Source organism: Cupressus sempervirens, chromosome 2 (assembly GCF_028749045.1).
Source record: "Cupressus sempervirens isolate cs-2001-9-10 chromosome 2, ASM2874904v1, whole genome shotgun sequence".
NCBI classification, from domain to species: domain Eukaryota; kingdom Viridiplantae; phylum Streptophyta; class Pinopsida; order Cupressales; family Cupressaceae; genus Cupressus; species Cupressus sempervirens.
In genome coordinates, this window is record NC_143119.1 from 693,721,339 (window position 1) to 693,741,678 (window position 20,340).

The 20,340-nt window shown below is 36.7% G+C and overlaps 1 protein-coding gene across 3 annotated transcripts in view; it reads right to left on the bottom strand.

The window, feature by feature from the left end:
- LOC149575274 (uncharacterized) overlaps window positions 1–20,340 on the bottom strand; it is a 277,364-nt gene that overhangs the window by 228,524 nt on the left and 28,500 nt on the right. For all 3 annotated transcript variants that reach the window (XM_089815065.1, XM_089815067.1, XM_089815066.1), the window contains one exon: window positions 2,608–2,690. In XM_089815065.1, coding sequence (XP_089671191.1) covers window positions 2,608–2,690 — 83 coding nt within the window. The remainder of the gene's footprint in view (window positions 1–2,607; window positions 2,691–20,340) is intronic.

The window sequence follows — 20,340 nt, forward strand, 5'->3', positions numbered from 1 at the left end:
GGGTCATGACTCTCTGTCTCATACATAAGGGAGAGCAGATTGCTGAGGAATGACATCAATCAAACGGCATCTCAGACCCAGCGATCTGCTACTTAAGCAATATAAATATTGTTCAGAATAATTCCATCAAGTCTAATCTGCAGGAGCATCAGCATACTTGACATAAACCCCAGATTGTCAGCGATCTGCAAGGGAATAGTGATCTCAGGCAATATACAAATCACCATTACAGAAGGAATAATAAGCACTACTGCTATTCAAGTAAGAGTATCTACTGTTCTCATATTTATTGTAATTGTTTTATCTATCAGAGATCCATATAACTTAACAGAGGCAACATTAAACACAGGTCCCATGAACTTTTATGGCTTGCAAGCTTGCAGGCTTTACTTACGGAACTACAACATTAGTGGTAACAAGGATTCTTAAAGCCTGTGGCCAACTCTTATAAAGATCACCAGCTAGTATAAGTTGCCAGTCTCTTTGGAGTTGATACTTAAGTGGTCCTTTAGCCTCACACACCTTTGTGTATTTCAGCCTATGTAGCTTTCAAAATATCTGCTCAGCCCTCTTCAAAAATGAGCAACCCACTTATTTATGCAACAACTATACTTGACAGAAAATTTCCATTTTAAATAATCCCTTAATTTGGCAGATCTAAAAATAAAGCACCAATGTTGGCACGACATATGCTATATAGGGCAGAATTGCCTCAATCTGATAGTGCCTCTAGCAGCTCATTATTGCTGGACTTAATTAAGGTTGCAAGAGTTTCTGCTAAACTAGTAGAGCTCTTAGCTGGGATAATTGCTTTGGTTGAGGTTCCACATCCCTTTCCAAGCGCTTGCATGAAAATAGTCACAATTGTTACTTCGGATATCAGATTTTCGATTTGTTATAGGTGTCAAAAAGCACTCTGTCCATTACAGTCAGAAATATTATGTTTTGTTTGATTTAATTAGGGCAACTAAAATTGCAATTAATTGCATGCATTGTAATCAAACTAGATAAAGTGCCTCAAAATAGTACTTAATCCATGGTTGAAAATTGCACAATTATATCGCATAACTCGTGATATATTGCATGTCAAAACACTAAACAATGTTATCACTGAAAAACTGGCCAACAAGTTTTTCAAAAATGTGGTGCAATTTTACAAGGTAAAATAATGAAATTTTTAGGCATTAAATTGGCTATAGTGAATTTTAAAGAAACGCAAAAAATATAAAGGGAAATCATAAGTTAGGGTGTCAGAATTTATCAAAAAAATCTGCAACAGAAAAGAAATGTGACAGAAAGAAAGTTTGATTGCAATGACTGTAGAAGGAAATGTGAAGGATCACAGAGCCATGAACTGATGCAGAGTGAAATGGCCATGTGACTTTACTTATTGGTTTAATCTTTCCTTGAAAGTTGAATTGAATGCAACCTTTCAAATTGTTTGGTGATAATAATTTTTTTTCTTTAAAATTTAAGTTTCTTATGATAGATTTAAGTTTTTGATATTTAGTTGACTTGATTTGAATTTATTTGAATCTCTATAAGCTGTTCATATCGATTATTATAAATCCTTATAAATCAGTTTTTAATCTTCATAGATTTTATAAAGTGATTATCTTTTAAACATATATTATAGATTAATAAATCTGGATTCATATATATTCATAAATTTATGAATCTATATATGTTCCACAAATCTGTGTAAATGTGTGATTTTTAAATAATATAAATATTTTGAGAAATTATATGTTTTCAAATGTTCGATAAAAGTGTCTATTTATTGCTAAGTTTTTCACAGAGCTTTTGGCAAGTCCCAAATTTTAAAAAAAAATTGGACCAGCCGAGTTATGCCGATTGAGAGTTTCTCAATTATTATTATGTCTTTGTCAGGATTTAGATGTATATTTGATCAGAATTGTTACAATTTGTTCATCTTGGTTGTTGAGTAAATTGGGTTGGGAGTGATGTTGTCCTTGTGCCTTCTTGATTTGTTCTTGCAATTGACATATAGACATTGATTTCCTATTTCCTATAATTAGACACCCTAGACATTAACATGGAAGTATGAAAGGGGAAAGGTTGCACTAAATATGAAAATGAATCAATTTCTAAACTATTTAATACTAAAAAAAAGGAGTAGAAAGAGAAATTGAGAAAGCGCTTAGTCAATTCCATCTTCATACATGTGTTCTTGCTGAACTTAAATCTTCAAAAATGCTATCGATCCTATTCTATTCATATTCATATAATACATTATGCTAATATGATAGGCACGTATAGATGAAACCTTATTTAATATTCCATAAGTGAAAGGTCCACCTACTTTCAAAAAGACAGAATATTTTGAGACTTCAATTGATTTTCTAGTATATCACTTACGAAATCATTTCGTATCCATGCATTAAACTCATTATGCAAAAAAAAAATCTTATAATTACTTGTTCATTAATTATGTTACTACCAATTATCCTTTATGCTTTTTTATTTAATCAATGCCATATAGGGTTGGACGCAACCAATTGCATACCAGGTTAACTACCGGACCATATTAAAGCTTTACATCAAATATAGATCTGAAAACTAATTATATCAGTCTCTTAACATTACCTGTGATAAGGCAATTCTGTTGAGTTGAAAAGAAGAAATTCTGCTACTGAATTTGCATCTGATGGTCTATTTCCAAGCCCAACCTGGAAAGGGAAAATGAAAAAGAGGTCAAGATGGTCTTCAGCAATCAATTCTAGTAAAAAGATGAATTGAAATGAATCTATGTTATATTCACCATGACAACAAATACAAAATGAAACACTATTCTAACACATTTCAACATTAAGGAATGGCTCGCACTGCTTTACATTCAAAGCTGACAATACCATGATTCTGCAGAGTTTCCTGACAAGGGAACGTGGAAACATGGGGATGGGTTTCAAGGATAGGAGGACCAAGGGCTTGAATTTGGGGATGGTAAGGAGGCAGTAGGGAGACAGCAGCGATTGGAGGGCACCTTTGATATACAAATTACGGTGAATTGAAGTCTTCAAGGCAAAATCTACAATGTAACATCTCTACTACTTTCCCATATAAAGCAAACTAGTTTTCAAAAGGTTAAAGGTTGCAATTAGTGTTGAATGGCTATGGGGGGACGTTTTCCCAAAACCTCCAAGTCTCAGAACGTCCCCCTAATCACAACATTGATATTTTTAGGGGGGCACTTCCTTGTGGAACAATGGTGCTAAATAGTTAAAACAATAGTAACATGGGAATGTGCCCCCACACCCCCCCCCCCACAATCCCCAAAAAAAAAAGCCCAACATCTTCGAGACGAGGACACACCATGGACGAGGGACATCATTCTAGCACCACCAGTCCCTAATCGTTATGAAGGAGACAGGAGGATGTCCCAACATCACCGGAGGAGGCGGGGGAACATCCCAACATCCCCTGAGGGTACAGGGGGACGGGAATAGGTCCCTCGAACCCTCTAGGGGACAGTCAGGCATCCCCTCTGTAATATCCCTTTACGGATATTTTCCCCAAACCCTTGATATTTAAGTGCAGATTCAAATCCGAACAGTAACCCAATATTCAAGATAAATTCCAGAATTTAGATCAATTTCTAATCAGCAGATTTACATACAATAAAACTCAGAAAACTTTTTTATTCCTCCAATATTCAAAAAAGTACAGATATAAATCAAGAGTTAACACAACAATCCACCAAAATATGTTACTGAATTATATAACAGCAATACAATAACATGCAACAATCCAAGTAATCCAATCTTATACACAGAAATAACAGTCAGATTGGAAATATAAATAAATCTGTAAGAAGGCTAGGTTTGCATCCAACTTCAAAGATTCTTCAAAGGTTTGCGTCCTCGAAGAGATAACCAGCAACTGTTTCCAGCTCCCAGATTAATATTTGTTTTAAATATTCAATCTTCATATATCCTCTCATGTGGAGCTTGTTGTACCTTAATTACTTTTCCCAATGTGATGCACGCTCATTCAAGCAATGTGCGATAAAGCACCTTTTTTGTCCTTTAGTCATTTAAGTAAACATAGTACCTTTTTAAATAAAGTGACAAGTTAAATGAACTTTAATAGTCACTTAGTCGGTAAACCATATAGTCATCAAGCATTAAAATAACTGACCAAATGAGCTCTGATAAACATGTGCAATAGCTCGTTGGAAAGCTCTCGGCGAGACGCTTCCAACCCAACACTGAGGTACCAAAAATATTGAGCTCTAATTACTTACTAAAAATAGTAAGCATCTGGACAACCTACCAAAACTACTTTAATGGGTCCGGAACTGGAAATGTCTAGGCCAAATCTCGAACTGAACCCCGTAAAGAACCTTTTTGCCCCTGAAACCTAGGCGAAGCGAGCTAGCCACACAGAATCATAATGTCCCAGAAAAAGGGGACATTACAAAGCCTCCCCTCTCAAAGATTGCTTGCCCTCAAGCAATCTGCTCATACCTGTAGAAACCAAATGCCAGAATCCCATACTCGCCTTGAGAATGCAATTTTACTCCTCAACCGATGTTCCCCAGCATGCATCTTCCCAAACTCAGAATGGTGAAACAGTACAAGTAGAATCGATGTGTCAAATAACTGAATGCCAGGATCCCAGGGCTCACCATTAAGGGACACCAACTACCATATGTTGTTGCTTTGTGTACCAATACCCTCAGTCAGGATGAATGTCTCACTCCATAAGTGACCTTGCGAGTATCTACAGTCAAGTGAAGATAGGAGCTCGGCAATATACCAATATCCACCACAAGATGATAACACCCAAACTCTCCTCCTAGCTCCCCAATAAAAGGCAATACATAAGGATGCCCCCCTGGATCCCAAGTGAGAACTCATGCACTATCTGAGGTACCACTGACCCACTCCTATAATATCTACACCACTGTACCACTCCGACAATATTTGTACTGATGAAAATGGCAGATCCGGCCAATCTGACTCCACCACTATATCACCTTGGCGAAAACAGAGTAATCCTAATCTCTAGTACTCTGATGGGTCAGAAGGCTGAAACGCACAGATCATAGTCCTGTAACAGTGTAACAACACAACATAATCCACCAGATGTAAGATACTATTAACACCTGAATCCTCGATCAACCAATACATCGTGTCAAACCTGTCACCACCTAGATCCCAAAACAATCAAACCCCACATCCATTTGCCATATAGAGATTAAAATACCTAGTAGCGTCTATAACACAATTTCTGTCTACAGCTCCCACTAAACTCCCATGGATGTGATAACTAACCAAACCATCATGCCAACTGACACCATAGTCGTCCTGTAACCATGTACCCATTAGAGAACTTTGTGACATAGAAGTAGCAAACCATGTTGGATATATATCAGCATGATGTATAACTGACAGCTTTACCTACAAGTAATCCCCCACAAACAGCTGAGTTGGATGCTTGCATCCGCTAATCTCATCTTCCGAAGATGGTGAATACCCATCCCACAAAGGATGATATAATTCTAGAACCACTCTACACCGATGCATCATCAAGTCCTCTATGCGTGGGTCAAGAGAAAAATGATGAGCACTCCTCACTGTGTATTTGCGGGAAAATGCTCCAACCTCTGTCAATGGCTCATCACTAAAAACACTTGAATCAAGCAATTGATCCCTCTGACTTTGAAAATCAACAAGCCGGTATCCAAAATCAGCTGCATGGAATGAAGTGACAAATTTGCTTCCAGGAGATGGAAACAAATCAACATGAGAGCTATACTCCCAATCAAATGACACTCTACGAATGCCCTGTGTGGATGACGGAGTAGCGTCATGCACTACCACACAACTCTCAGGAGAATCCACCATTGTGACACAAGAGCTACCAGTAAATTGTCCTGTATCAACTGTCACGGCACTAACCTCAAGAGAACCCAATACAACCAGTGGTTCTCTACTGTTCTCAACCAAGATACTCATACTAGTTGAAACTTTTGTACCTATATCTGTGATAGATGTAACCACATCCCTACTACAACCCGTGGATATAAGAACCTTATCAACTTCCTTTGTATGTAATTGTACTATATGTGCAGTTGGTGGAGACTGTGCCAAACTCAACTCCTCTATAAGCTTCTCAATCTGTAATTGTGACTCTTGAAGGGCCAACTGGCCACTCTGCAACAAGTCCAATGTCACATCAAGCTCATGCGTGAGCTTATCAATCTTCTCCTCGTTTCCCTGCAATGTAATGGCCCTTGCCAATAGGCCACTAATACTGAACTGTGAAATTTTGTCAAACACTTGTCATGCAAACTAAATACACTGCTGAAAGTAAAATGCTAAATAAAGGAAATTGTTGTGCAACAAATCTACTCAAATAGCTAATGTAAAATAGTGCCAATATATTCATTCAATGATAACCAAATGCTTTTACATATGATATGCAATTTTCAATTCAAGGCATTACAACATGGCACATTACAAACAAACCCTTACTGGCTGAATACAACTGAGAATTTCTTGCTACTACAAACTAAAATGAAAGAACCTGGATTGACCAAATGTTGGAGACTGAATGCTGAGATGAAATGATGAAAATGCAACTCCAATCTGCCCTCAAACTTGCTAACCGTACGCCCTGTAGGTACAGCCATACATTTACGGATTGGTACGGCACTTGGCAAAAATAAATGTTGGGCTGAGAGGTGCAAAAAATGCTATGGAAATAAAAGTCAGGTTCCAAGGAAAATTCTCCTAGAAAATAAAAATCAAACTCCCAGCCAACAATGAGATATGAGCAAAAATGTATGTCTAGGCTGAAAATCGAACCCTGCTGGAAATGTCCAAATACCAAATAAGCCCAACTTGAAGTAGCTGAATACCACTTCCAAAGTGCAACCCTTCAAAAGATATTTCACCTCCTCAGTTATGCAAATCCTTAGGAGACTCCGTTCCTAATGATCAAATGACAATCTGTAGACCAAGATGGTGCCACAAATGCTCAAAGAGAAAAGTAGTGTAAACTCAAGTCATGGGATCTCCAAATGAGGGGCCAAACACTCTATTTATTCACTTTTCTAAGAAGCTACTAAGAACTTCTAGAAGTATCCATAGAATATTCTTATGAAATCCTTTTATAATGCACTTTTATATAAAAAGTAACTTTATAAAATAAAAAGTGCAACTCAACTCAAAATTATAATATTTTGGCCCCACATAACACATAAAATAAAAATATGATAAACCCCACCTCTCCAAGAGCAAAATAGGCCATCCAATCCCCAAATAATCATCAGAATGAGTCTCACCAAAATCATCTGCCTACGAGAGTCCATAATAGGCAAATTCACTGGAAAATAACATGTCATTAAAAAGGGGAAATAACATGCAATGCAACATAACAAATGTGATCCCATTTGAGAAGAAAATCTCTATCTATAAGTAGTTGTAGGTAATTTTGTTTCATCATTCCAATCGCTTCTTGGAGTGCATGTATCTCTGCAAGCGAAAAAACACTATCACCATGCTCATCTGTCAAAGGAGTACTCCAACCATAGGTGGCCAACATTTGACGAGCAACATCAAAATGCTTAACAGTTGTGGCAACCATCCTGTCATTAACCTTCAATTGGCTTGCTAAATGATGATCCCCTTGTGACAAAACATTTCCACACAAATCTCCCGATTTGTCATCCGCACTGTGATATGAGGCTGAATCAATGTCACTCACCATATGATAAGCAACATCGTGTATGCTATCATCTAGGCACTCCTCAATATCTAGGGTTCTGTTGCTATGCACCTCATAGGATGGCTCAACTAGTGGGGTAGAAGTTGCTAATATAGCAGTATCTTCACACACTTCCACTTCCAAGGTGACTGCATGTCCATCCACATCATGATCTTGGGATTCATTCTCATCAAATGAATTTTCCGATTCGTTTTCTAAGGTCTGATTTTTGCCCTCCATAGGATCAGTTGTATGATGGTCACTAACTGCTGGGAATTCATCATAGAGGCTTCTAGATACTATAGAGACCTCTTGTTCCTCTTTCCCTTCGTTATGTGATGTAGTCCTCTTAAAAATGGAAACCATACATCGTGCCACTTTGTCTAGTTTTGTAGGGTCTGAAATCAATTCATTCATCCTTTTCTGATTTTCATCCAACCTTTTCAAACATTGTTTAAGTTTTTCCATATTCTTGTCCCACTACCTCTGGGTACTTGAAGTAAACATGATTAACCAACTTATTCAAATGTTGAGGATTACGTGACCACTGGTTTTGTGTCTCCAGCCCGTAATAACAATCCGCCAACTTAAAAACCCGTGGAAGGTATACAACTTTCTAGAACCACTAGTTTCAGCTACCTACGGGACTTAAATCTGAGCATGTCTCTTAGCTGACTACTCACTGTAATATTCTCTGCAAGTTCTGCCCAATGTGTGCTGTCCAAGCACGGCATGCGAATTCGGAGCAGTCTGTGGCACTTTTTCTTTAGTGTTTTGAATGGAAACTATGCTATCTTCCCACAATCTGAACACGCTGGACTTAAATTTAGATCAAGTGCTGACTGGGTTCCGCAAATCCCTCTTATATCTTATTCCAGAGTGGTCTAAAACTGTATGGCTTGATACAGTATCCTAGCTTTAAACAAAACACAAAGTCCAAGGTAAACCTTCGCTAAAAGCCCGATCTGCAACAGCCTTAGGGAAACTATAAAAAATCTCCCCAAGTAATGTCAGATGCAAAGCACTCACTCTGATATTTCCTTGTAACCCCTGCTGCAACTACTGACACCCAGATCTGAGACCCAGAAGCTGCAAAAAGAACTCCGTTTGGTGGCTAGGAAAGGTGTCAAACCCTTGCCTGATAACTGCTGTCTGACCACTGTAATATTCTGAAACCTTTTCCTTCTCTTTTTTTTTTTTGTTTCAATCAACAGGAAGTGGAATAGCTGAGATATAACTTTGTCAAATTGTTCACAGACCTTTTGAAGCAAAACCCAAACCACTGTATGACTGTTTACTGACTCAGTGCATAGAGAATTCCAAACAGCTCAATGTATTTGATCAACGTGCATAAGAGCTCAATTTCTCACATTGAAATTAGCTAACAGATAAAGTTCACCGTTTACCCAAATAAAATTATGAAATCTGATACATTTAAAACTAGCTCGTATACATTCATTCAAAGCCCACGAATTTGGTGATATAAAATGATTTCATAATAACCAATATAAATTTACTTCACATACATGCTGAAAAAACACAGTGGACTATTCAAGACACCCATGTAATAATGTTTTAGCAGTGTAGAGATGGAAGATAAATAAACCGACCCGTGTATTTGCTGTATATTATTGGATGCCCACATTGACTCACGAGCTCAATCGGATTAAGGAAAACCCAACTCTAACCGCATGCTGACGATGCCAAACTCACCCACGCCGTAGGAAGTTGGGATTACAGCTAGCCCAAACATGGAAGCTCAAGCCAACTCACATCCAACTGCTGGTATTTCGTGACAGGCCCGCGTTCAACACTCGACTGGCATTCTTTGCCTGACCACTCGCCAACCCACGTTTGAAATTTCGTGCCCTTGTCTTCGTTTTTGGCCAGTTACGTTTTCTTTCCCTCTCTCAAACTAACCCCTGGCACCACAGTGACTTCCTCAAGTCCTCCAAAAAAATCGCCTAGAAAATCCAACGTGTGTTGTTGCTGGTATCTTAGCAAACTCCGACTACAAAAACGTATGGACTCTCATTCTAAGTCGCAACTCCTACGTAGGTCTGTTAAAAGGAGATAATACTGTTCCAGACGTGCCAACCAAATAAAATACGCAGACTTGCCTTGGATTATTATGCTAGGAACCAGACCTTCCAAATGAACTGCCTTTAACACTGGAAATTTGAAATACCAAATGATCACAGAATATGCAATGACTGATTTATTCGGCCTTCCTTACCTCCAATGATTTTTCTTCACAAATGCTTCTAACTTGTCGATTCTTCTGCCCAACCTGTATGGTACTGAATAGAAGGAAGTTTGGGGTGACGTCCAACCTCCCTTAGAAACGTCAAACTTGAGGGTTTTCGTCCTTAATGTTTAACCAATCACATTTAAGCAACCAGAGCTCTCAATATTTCATTCATAAATTCTTCTATGTATTTCCACAGGATGGCAGGATTCTTGGCTTTGATACCACTATAGTATCCCTTTACGGATATTTTCCCCGAACCCTTGATATTTAAGTGCAAATTCAAATCTGAACAATAACCTAATATTCAAGATAAATTCCAAAATTTAGATCGATTTCTAATCAACAGATTTACATACAATAAAACTCAGAAAACTTGTTTATTCCTCCAATATTCAGAAAAGTACATATATAAATCAGGAGTTGACACAACAATCCGCCAAAATATGTTACTGTATTATATAACAGCAATACAATAACATGCAACAATCCAAGTAATCCAATCTTATACACAGAAATAACAGTCAGATTGGAAATATAAATAAACCTGTAAGAAGGCTAGGTTTGCGTCCAACCTTCAAAGATTCTTCAAGGGTCTACGTCCTCGAACAGATAACCAGCAACTATTTCCAGCTCTCAGATTAATATTTGTTTTAAAATTCAATCTTCATATATCCTCTCATGTGGAGCTTGTTGTACCTTTATTACTTTTCCCAATGTGATGCACGCTCATTCAAACAATGTGGGATAAAGCACCTTTTTTGTCCTTTAGTCACTTAAGTGAACATAGTACCTTTTTAAATAAAGTGACAAGTTAAATGAACTTTAATAGTCACTTAGTCGGTAAACCATATAGTCATCAGGCATTAAAATAACTGACCAAATGAACTCTGATAAACATGTGCAATAGCTCGTTGGAAAGCTCTCGACGAGATGCTTCCAACCCAACACTGAGGTACCGAAAATACTGAGCTCCGATTACATACTAAAAATAGTAAGCATCTGGACAACTTGCCAAAATTGCTCTGATGGATCTGGAACTGGAAATGTCTAGGCCAAATCTCGAACTGAACCCCATAAAGAACCTTTTTGCCCCTGAAACCTAGGCGAAGCGAGCTGGCCACACTGAATTATAATGTCCCAAAAAAAGGGGACATTACACCCTCTCCAACCAAAAATAATAATGTTTGTTTAAAAAAAAATTAATATTCTAATGATCATATTGAATATCATATCATGGTGCTAAATGTAATCATATTTCTGATGAGATACTTATACTTTTGATATCTATGACTATTATTATTTAATATTTATATAATAGAAGTTAGTTCTCTTCCATTTGCTGATTCAAGTATTTGAAATCTTAATATTTATTGTTCAATGTTCCACTTTCATGTCCAATGTTTAAGTATTTAACTTTTAGTAACTTAGTATTTTACATCTTTATGTTTTATATTGTTATACATCTTTTCATAACTAGCATTTTAAGTACTACATGTATAGTTTAGAGTCTATACACCCCTCCTCTCATCCCTCGTTGTTGTCCCCAAATTGAGGCCCCTCTATCCCCCCTGCCAGGAAACCTATCCCCCGTTTCTCAGGGCGATGTTACTATGCTAGAAACATAACCCTTGTTACTATTGATCACAAGTGAAATAAATTCTTCATCACACATTTCTAATGTGCTTTTAAATCATAAGTAATGGGTGGCAGTGCAATCCCAAATTTCCTAGACTAGAGGAGAGCATTAGGTAACTTTGAATTTTATCACTTAGGAACTTACAAGTAATCAAATCAACTACTTTACAAGTTTATATAGCATATGTTTTTGAATTTTTATTGTATTTTATTTTAGAAATCTATATCATTTAGTCTTAGGTGATGGAACATTGGTTAAGGTCCTATACTTCATGAAAGGGGAAAGAATTCCAGCGGATTATCAATATAAGGTCATGAGTGTGGCCAAGGAGACCATCCAGAATTTCTATGGCTTGGACAGAAAAATAGAAACCAGTTTGTAAAAATTTGATCAAAAGTAGAACAACATCAACTAAAACATAATGCATCTAATAACAACTTGAACCCCAAGAGTTCCTTGTCTAAATTTTTAGGTCCAATAATAAGGTTATGGAAGGCCTCAACACATCCACAGAGAGGATGACAATAAAAAAATCCTTAGAGCCACAATTCTTGACAAGTTGCAGTTTTATAACAATGTGGAGGTGAAGTTGCTATCTTCAACGTAAAGCATTTGAAAGAGAATTAGTCTGTAGCCAGGCAAAAAATCAATTAAGCCCTTCAAAAGTTAAATTGTAGTCTCCTTGATAGTAAACTTGATTCAGGCAATTGTAGTTTAGTTACAAAGTTATGTCATCCTTACATGTTTGTGCTGGAAAGATTAAGCCTTCCCGTCCACATTTTGTGTAATCCTTACAGTTGTTGTCAAAGCAATTGGAGCATCTTTCAGCCCACTCAATCTAAGTATTAAAAGTTTATCAAAAGCACCTCAATGACTTCATTTTTTGTAGTACAGTGTTCGACCTATGTTAAAGTGGAGGATAAGAACATTCATGATGCAATTGAATTGGATAATACCAATTCACTTGCAAAATTGGATAGCCAAGGATGTCATGCCCGTGTTTTGAATAAAGAAGATTGCATAACAGAAGCATCAAGAAGGGCTTCCCTGAATGATGATCATGATATACCTGAGGATGATATTATTCTTAGGGCAAATATTTACCATCAGATTTAAGGACACCAACAATAAGCATTTTTCATGAAAGGAGAAATTTGTTAGGGATCTACAAGGATTTGTAATTTTTTGCAATGATGGCAGCTGATCAATGATCAAATAATAATGTGATTATGATCTGCATTACTCCCTTTTTGGACCAAACCTAGTACAAAACTACCTATGACTTCTTTACATTCAGTATTTAAAGTTTTTTTAAGTTCTTTTAACAAATTTATGTACATTTTAAGTTTACTAAGATTTCATCCAGTTGACAAGTCCCAAGTCCTATTCAAACTTGGGCATACTGAGTCAGTTTTTAAACTCCGGTTTGAAATATAGGTTCGAAACTCATTAAGTACTCCCACAAATTCACGGGTGCTCGCAGTTTTTTGTAACTTATAACAGGCTTGCCGACAAACTTGCTGCGAGGTTGGCCCAAGTCCAAGCCACAAACTCGTTGCGAGTCCTCACAAGATCTTGGCCAGTTTATCGCTCATAATTCCATCAAGCCTGTTGGAAAGAGTGATCGGATATGTACGGTATGTTGTCATTGATGGCAACTACTATTCATTTACCTTGGCCATTGTAGAGATTAGGCAGTTTACTAGAAGCAGAGCTCAGGGCAATCAGTTAGATCAGTTCGGTATGATCACATTATGATGAGTTAGAGTATGTGTTTGCAGAGCATGTACGTAGACATATAAATATATCTAATCCAATCATCGCAAGGTTTAAAGTGATTGCATGAAGCAGATATCCACATCTGAATATGGGTTTGACAGTTTTATGTAGAACAGGGAAATTCGGTAATGATTTACCGTTGTGATGAGTTGATTGAATATAAGTTCTGGTAAATGGTATATCTTGGTAGGGCTGACACCAAAGTTGGTTACTCTTGGTTAGCAAGTATTGATCTATTATTTTGATCCCACGTTTCATTTTTGAGGCCGACAGAGTTATGTTTTGGGTCACAAGTTCATATAAAAGATAAGTTTTGATTGCGAAGGATATGCATAAATTATGGTTAGCAGATATGATGAGAAGATATGAATAGTATGTTTAGAGATAGTAATTGTTGCAGAGATATTGTCAGAGCTTCATTGAAATTGTTCAAGAATAGTTGATGCTACCAGTCCAGTAAAGGACAATCCAGTTTCGTTTTGTAAGTAGATCAGTGAACCCGACGGAGTGTCCAATTTATTTTGTATATGAGCAGTGAGCTCCAGGAGAGTGCCTGGATTCAAGTGCATTCCAAACTCTTTGCACTTATGCCCTTAACAGGGCACTTATTACTATAAGAGAGAGATTATTATGGGTACCATCCTCAGTGGGGTTTTTCCCTTATCCGAATTTCCCTCAAAAACAAAATATGGTGTTATGAGTTCTTTGATTTTCTTTGTCTTGTGCATCAGTCTACTTCCTATATGCTTTATATGGTATATGTGCAATCGGTTTGAAGTTAATATAAGAGCTAATATACTGATTCACACTCCCCCACCTCTCAGTATTCTTTAATCCTAACACAAGGCCCACAGGTAAAAACACTCCACAAAGACATTAGAAAAATGTCTATTAAATCCTGCATGAACTCTCTTGTTTACAACAACATTTTATCTCCTTTGAACTCATCTTGAGGTGATTGTGGAAGCAAGCATACAACAACTTTTTAAGTTTCAGGTTTTGTTTTCCGAGCTTTTCCAGATTTCTTTTACATTTATAAATTCTTCTCTTACATATTCATTCAAGTTCTACATTGATTCAGATAATCCAGCTGAATGCATTTATAATCTTGTTTTACTTATAAAAATTGAAAGCCACAGTTACGCAAAATTAAGAGAGGAAAACAACGCTAGGTTTTGTAGTCATCAAAACAAATTTTCTTACTTTTTTAATTCCAGAATTTAAACTTTTTATCCAATGGCATCAAGAAGCAAAATTCATAATATTAGCACTAGCAATGCTGCTTAGAAGCATGTCATACCAAGACTGCCAGCAAGATCAACAGTTTGCAAATATTGCGATACTTACAAGATGGTGGCATCAATGGCCTCAAGTATCATCTCACACAAATTTTGCCACAACATAAAGTTGTGTTTGAATGTTGAGTCAACATTGTACGTGTGATGAATTTTGTGGGCAAGGATTAGGACATCCATAAAAAATTGAATGTATGATGAATCCTAAAATGGCCATAAAATCAAAGGCAAATATGATAAAGATTATGAGATCCACTTGTGGTTCACATGTTAGAGGACATATCCATTTCATCAAACTCCAGAAAATGCAGTCATAGCATTTCTCAATTCCACAGATAACACCAAGATTGCAACTTTTTATTGAAGGTATTCATTTAAAGTTATGTGGAACCTATGTTGCCCGGGTTTCTGGTGAAAGGGGACAGGGCAACAGGTTTCTAGGGTGTATTTTTTTTCTCTAGAGTAGAGAATGGCAACGGAGGGCAGTGAAGATGACTATAAAAAAGGAAAGTTCTAAAATGCATCGGGAATTTTAGATACTCATATGAAAACACAGATAACGCATGCTTCTATACATTATAGAATCTTAACATTTAAATATAACGTCTATGTCAAATAATTTAAATTGAGAGTTCAAATGAGAGAGGAAGTCAAACAGATTATCAAAACAAAAACATTGTTTAAATTACTTTTATGGGACAGCCAAGGACAGGTTTCCTAAAGTTTTTGAGTTTTCTGGACGAGTCAAATTATGTTGGAAATGTGTCCCCGAGTAACACTACTTGGAACCAATAAAAGCATGACAAGGAGAGCACAACACAGGCAAGTTTGTAGTCCTACAACAAGCTCCCTTCCAAGATGGTGAGAAGAGAATTTGATAATGGTCTCAATCACCAGAAAGAAAGAGTAAAGGTGCCTAGGTTCATTGTTTCCTTAGGGTAGCAACAAATATTGGCAGCAACTATGGTAGAGAAAAACAAATTCAAACAAGAAGACTTACCAATACAAAAGAACATACTAATCTATGTTAACTTTCCAAAGTTGAACCAATGCACTTTTTAAAGGCAAATGAAGAAAAGCATTGAATCAAAGCTTTGGAAAAGGAATAGAATCAAATCAAGAAAAATGAGACTTGGAAGCTTGTCTCAAGGCCTAAGGACAAGAACGTCACTGGAGCCAAGTGAGTTGTACAAAACAAACTAAATGATGATGGTGAAGTCGCAAGGAACAAAGCAAGACTTGCATAAAAAAGCTATATATGGGTCAATGGAATAGACTTCACAGAAACATTTGCCCTATTGCATAGTTAGAGGCCACAGTATGTTTTTAGCTCCCTTTTACAAGCGCCCTTACAAGATGGTTAGAAGCCAACATTTGGAGAATTTGATCATGGCCTCGATCGGTGCAAAGAAAGAGTAAAAGTGCCTAGGTGCATTGTTTCCTTATAAGTAGCAGCAAATGTAGGGGGCAACTAAGGTGAGAATAACAACTTCAGACTAGAAGACTTACATATACAAAAGAATGTGCAACACTGTGTCGACTTCCCAAAGTTGAACTAATGAACTTTTTAGAGGCAAATGAAGACAAGCATTGGATCAAAGCTATGGAAAGAAATTGGATCACATTGAGAAAAATGAGACTTGAAAGCTTGTCTCAAGGCCAAGGACAAGAATGTGATAGGAACGAAGTGGGTTTTTTGAAACAAACTAAATGAAGATCATGAAATCGCAAGGAACAAAGCAAGACTTGTGTAAAATCGTTATGAACAGGTCAAAGAAATAGACTTCACAAAAACATTTCCCTTGTTGCACAGTTAGAGGCTATCAGTATGTTTTCAGCTCTTGGAAGTTTCAAGAATTCTAAAAACATCAAATCAGCTTTTCTAAATGGAACTCTAGAAGAGGAATTGTATATTGAACAACCTGAAGAATTTGTATTGTCACAAAATGAAAATTATGCTTGTAGACCAAATAAGGTTGTTTATAGAAAAAAGCACACTTGGTATTCAAGGTTAGACAAATATCTTCAAGAGAAAAAAATCAAAACAAGAATTGTGTATAGATACTTGTATATCAAGAACTAAGGAGATAAGTTGTCAAATGTTGACTCGGTGGTCAGCTCCTCCTTGGAGATTCATGACATGGCTTAACATCCTCTCATGGGTCGGCTTAAATCTGAAATTGGTATCGGGCATTCACAACTTAAACTTTTGGTGCAAAATAATTCCAACAAATGGTATCACAGCCTTGGGTCACAAGTTCAAGTCTCCCATCAGTGAGTGTTGAAGGCTCAGTCAGTATTGAGGTGGAGATTGTTGACTTGGCAATCAGCGCCTTCTTGGAGATTCGTGACATGGCTTAACCGCCTCTCGTGGATCTAAATCTGCAATTCATATCAGGCATTAACAGTCCGAGCTTTTGGTACAACAGCAATGATTCCAACGTTGATTTTATGGTACATGTTGATAACCTCATTTTTCGGTAGCAACAATAAGATGTGCCAAGAAATGCAAAAGTAACTTGAGAGGTCAATGCTATTTGAGATATCTTTTTTCCGTGGTATGTTTATTTCCCAATCTAATAAAGGAATCTTTATATCAAACAACCAAATATGTCACAGAAATGTTAAAGAATTCAGGATGGAGGGTTATAACCCAATAAGTACTCCTATGATTACTGGTTGAAATCATGCAAAGATGATTAATCTTTTGTAGCAAATCAAACTATGTATGAATCTATGATTGGATGTTGGATTCAAGAGGCGGATTTCATCGTCACCACATCCATGATGTGTATTGGGTAGGTAGTGTTGTTAAAAAGAAAAGCGTCAACAGAGGTGCATACTTCCTTGGCAATTGTCTTGTTCTTTATTAAGCAAGAAACAAGCATCAATTTCACTTTCACTATCTACAACAGAGGCAAAATATATTGCAAAAGTAGATTGTTGCACACAAGTTTTATGGATGAAGCAGACTTGAGAAATAATTAAAAGTTGAGTATGAACATCTCATTTCTATACTTCGATAATACAAGTGCCATCATATCATAGAATTCAGATATGTTGTAATGTCCCCAACTAGGAATTTACCTGATTTACCTGAACATTACCAACAAGGGTTTAGATTGCACTTGGAAATGGCAATTTAATTATTCTTTGTAATCTTCCCTATGACGAGATTGTCAACTCCCAATGATTAACATGCATCACTATCCATTTAAATCAGATTAATGATTCATAATACATGTGACAGTTTACATACTTTAGCCATGATTCCTTACTTTTAACCTAAACATAAACCCTAAGGAGGATGTAGACATACTAGTAATAGGGCTCTTGGACACTAATCTACCAGTAAGCTCCCTTAAGGCTTCAAGACCCCGTCCATATCCCATCTTGGGATTTACCTACCTTGTGAGGATTTACTATGCCTCTCCCTATACCATATCGATATCTCTTGTACTATGGAATCTATATATACATAACAGTAGCAATGGTGTAATATTCTACTTCCTAATAGATGAGAGACCAATCAAAGTCAACCAAATCATTGTATCAATATATAAGTCTATTGTTTGCATTATACCAATCTGATTTGCTGATCTCCTATTTTGATAGATTAAATGTCTTATTCTCTCTTCTTAAATATTGCCCCTTATTGAATTCACACATTTTTATCATAAATGCCCTTTGGCAAGAGACATAACCATTCACCATTAGCAAATCTGAAAGAGCTCAACTCTTTATTATTTCTGCTGTTTGAAAGAGACACAACCTTTTGCAATCAAATCTGCATTTCTTATTCAAACCAGATATGTACTTCTGATTCCTCGTTTCTGGTTATGGAACAAAAACTTGTTTCCTTTCATTTACTTGATCCTTTTTGGATGTCCATTTCAAATGAATTCTTGACCTTTCAATATCCTCCCATATGTAGGACAAGTCACACCATTCCATCATGTTTATCTTTTGGCAAAAGTCGCTTCCTTATTTTCCTTACATTCCTTCCTTCTTCCATTTATCCTTCTACAATTCCTATACTTTCCTTTTCTTCCTTTGTATTCCCTTCAAATGAAATGTGCCCCCTTTATATCTTATTTTGAGGGAGTCTCAACTCTTCATTACATATCTCTTGACCGTTCATTAATTTAGTTAATTTATATTATATTATACTTTCTTATTATTTATTTATCTATTTATTTTTATATCTTACCTCAAAATTATTTATTATTAAATCCTATATTAGAAAGGGGACATTATAAATGCGCTCTATGATGAAGCATATCCAGATTTGGTATCATTTCTTGAGGGAGAAAGTACTTGATCAAAAAGTGAAGCTGAAGCATGTTGCTGTGAAGGACAACATTCTCGACATTTTTGCAAAACCTCTTCTTGAAGAGACTTTTGAGTAGCTAAGGGAGAAATTGAAAGTGCTGTCACTCTCATCCACTTAATATGTTTTTTTGAAGAGAAGCATGTGTTCATGGGGAGCTATTCATAGGCTTATTTAGTTAGCCAAGGATTATGTTTGCCTTTGATGTCAAAAGGGCAGAAGTCAAGTATGGGGGAGCCTTATAGTCAGGCACAGCATTTGAGTGAAGGGGAATTTTCCAATTAGTCAATTGTTTCAAAAGATTATTCATACAATGTTGCCATCAATGATAATGGTGGACATAGTTGGAATATTGTCATTGATGTCAAAGGGCGAAATTGGAGGCTTACTAGATAAGAATTGTGCCCAATATATGACACTAAGATCAATTTTGGCTAATCATGACAAAGACAAATAAAATATTTTGGGCAACTCCTTGAAGTAAATAAAATCATTTCGTTTGGGCTGACCTTAAAAGGTTTGACGCACAAATTTGAAAGGAAACTTTTAAGCTAAACATACTTTTGACTTTTTAAGTATTTTTCAAGAGGGTCCACACACACACACACACACTAATGCTAGTGCATGTCCTTGGAATCTGCTAAAGTTTGGCAGCTGCAAGAGATATATGCATATTTGTGATTGCATCAACATTATATTTGAGATACCTGTTGGTCCATCATCTAATCCTTTAATACGATGAGGCTGTGAAGAGTCGTAAATTTTTTAACGATATTTCATATTGAGAGCCATATCTTTTGAAGATCGTGAAGAGCCTTCAACATTGGCTAATGAAGAGACCATACATGGATATTGAAGAGTCAAGACATTGAAGAGTCAAGGAAAGGTCAAGACAACGAAGAGGTCTTCACATTGTAATGGCAAGATAATGAAGGGTCAAGGCAATTTTATATATTTTTCAGGAGTAATTCATAGGTAATAAAGATTGATATTGTGTTTTTCGAATATTACATCAGTTTTGGGCCCGGTGTTTGTGCATATTGTATTTCAGACTTTTGATTTTCATAAAAAGTGATTTTAGTCTATGGTTATGTTTTTCCCCTCAAGTTGGAAGGTTTTCACAAGATAAATTGTTGTGTCGTAGTGTTCATTATTTTTTTTGTTCTAATGTTTTGTTGCCTATTTTGATTCCCGGTTTAAAAGTTCCATAGAAACGCGAGGACATGTCCCCCCCCCTTTTCGCCCCACAGTCCAAGAGACAAGGACGCATTGGGGACTTGGGGACTCAGTCCCCCTATCCCTAGCGGCGCCACCA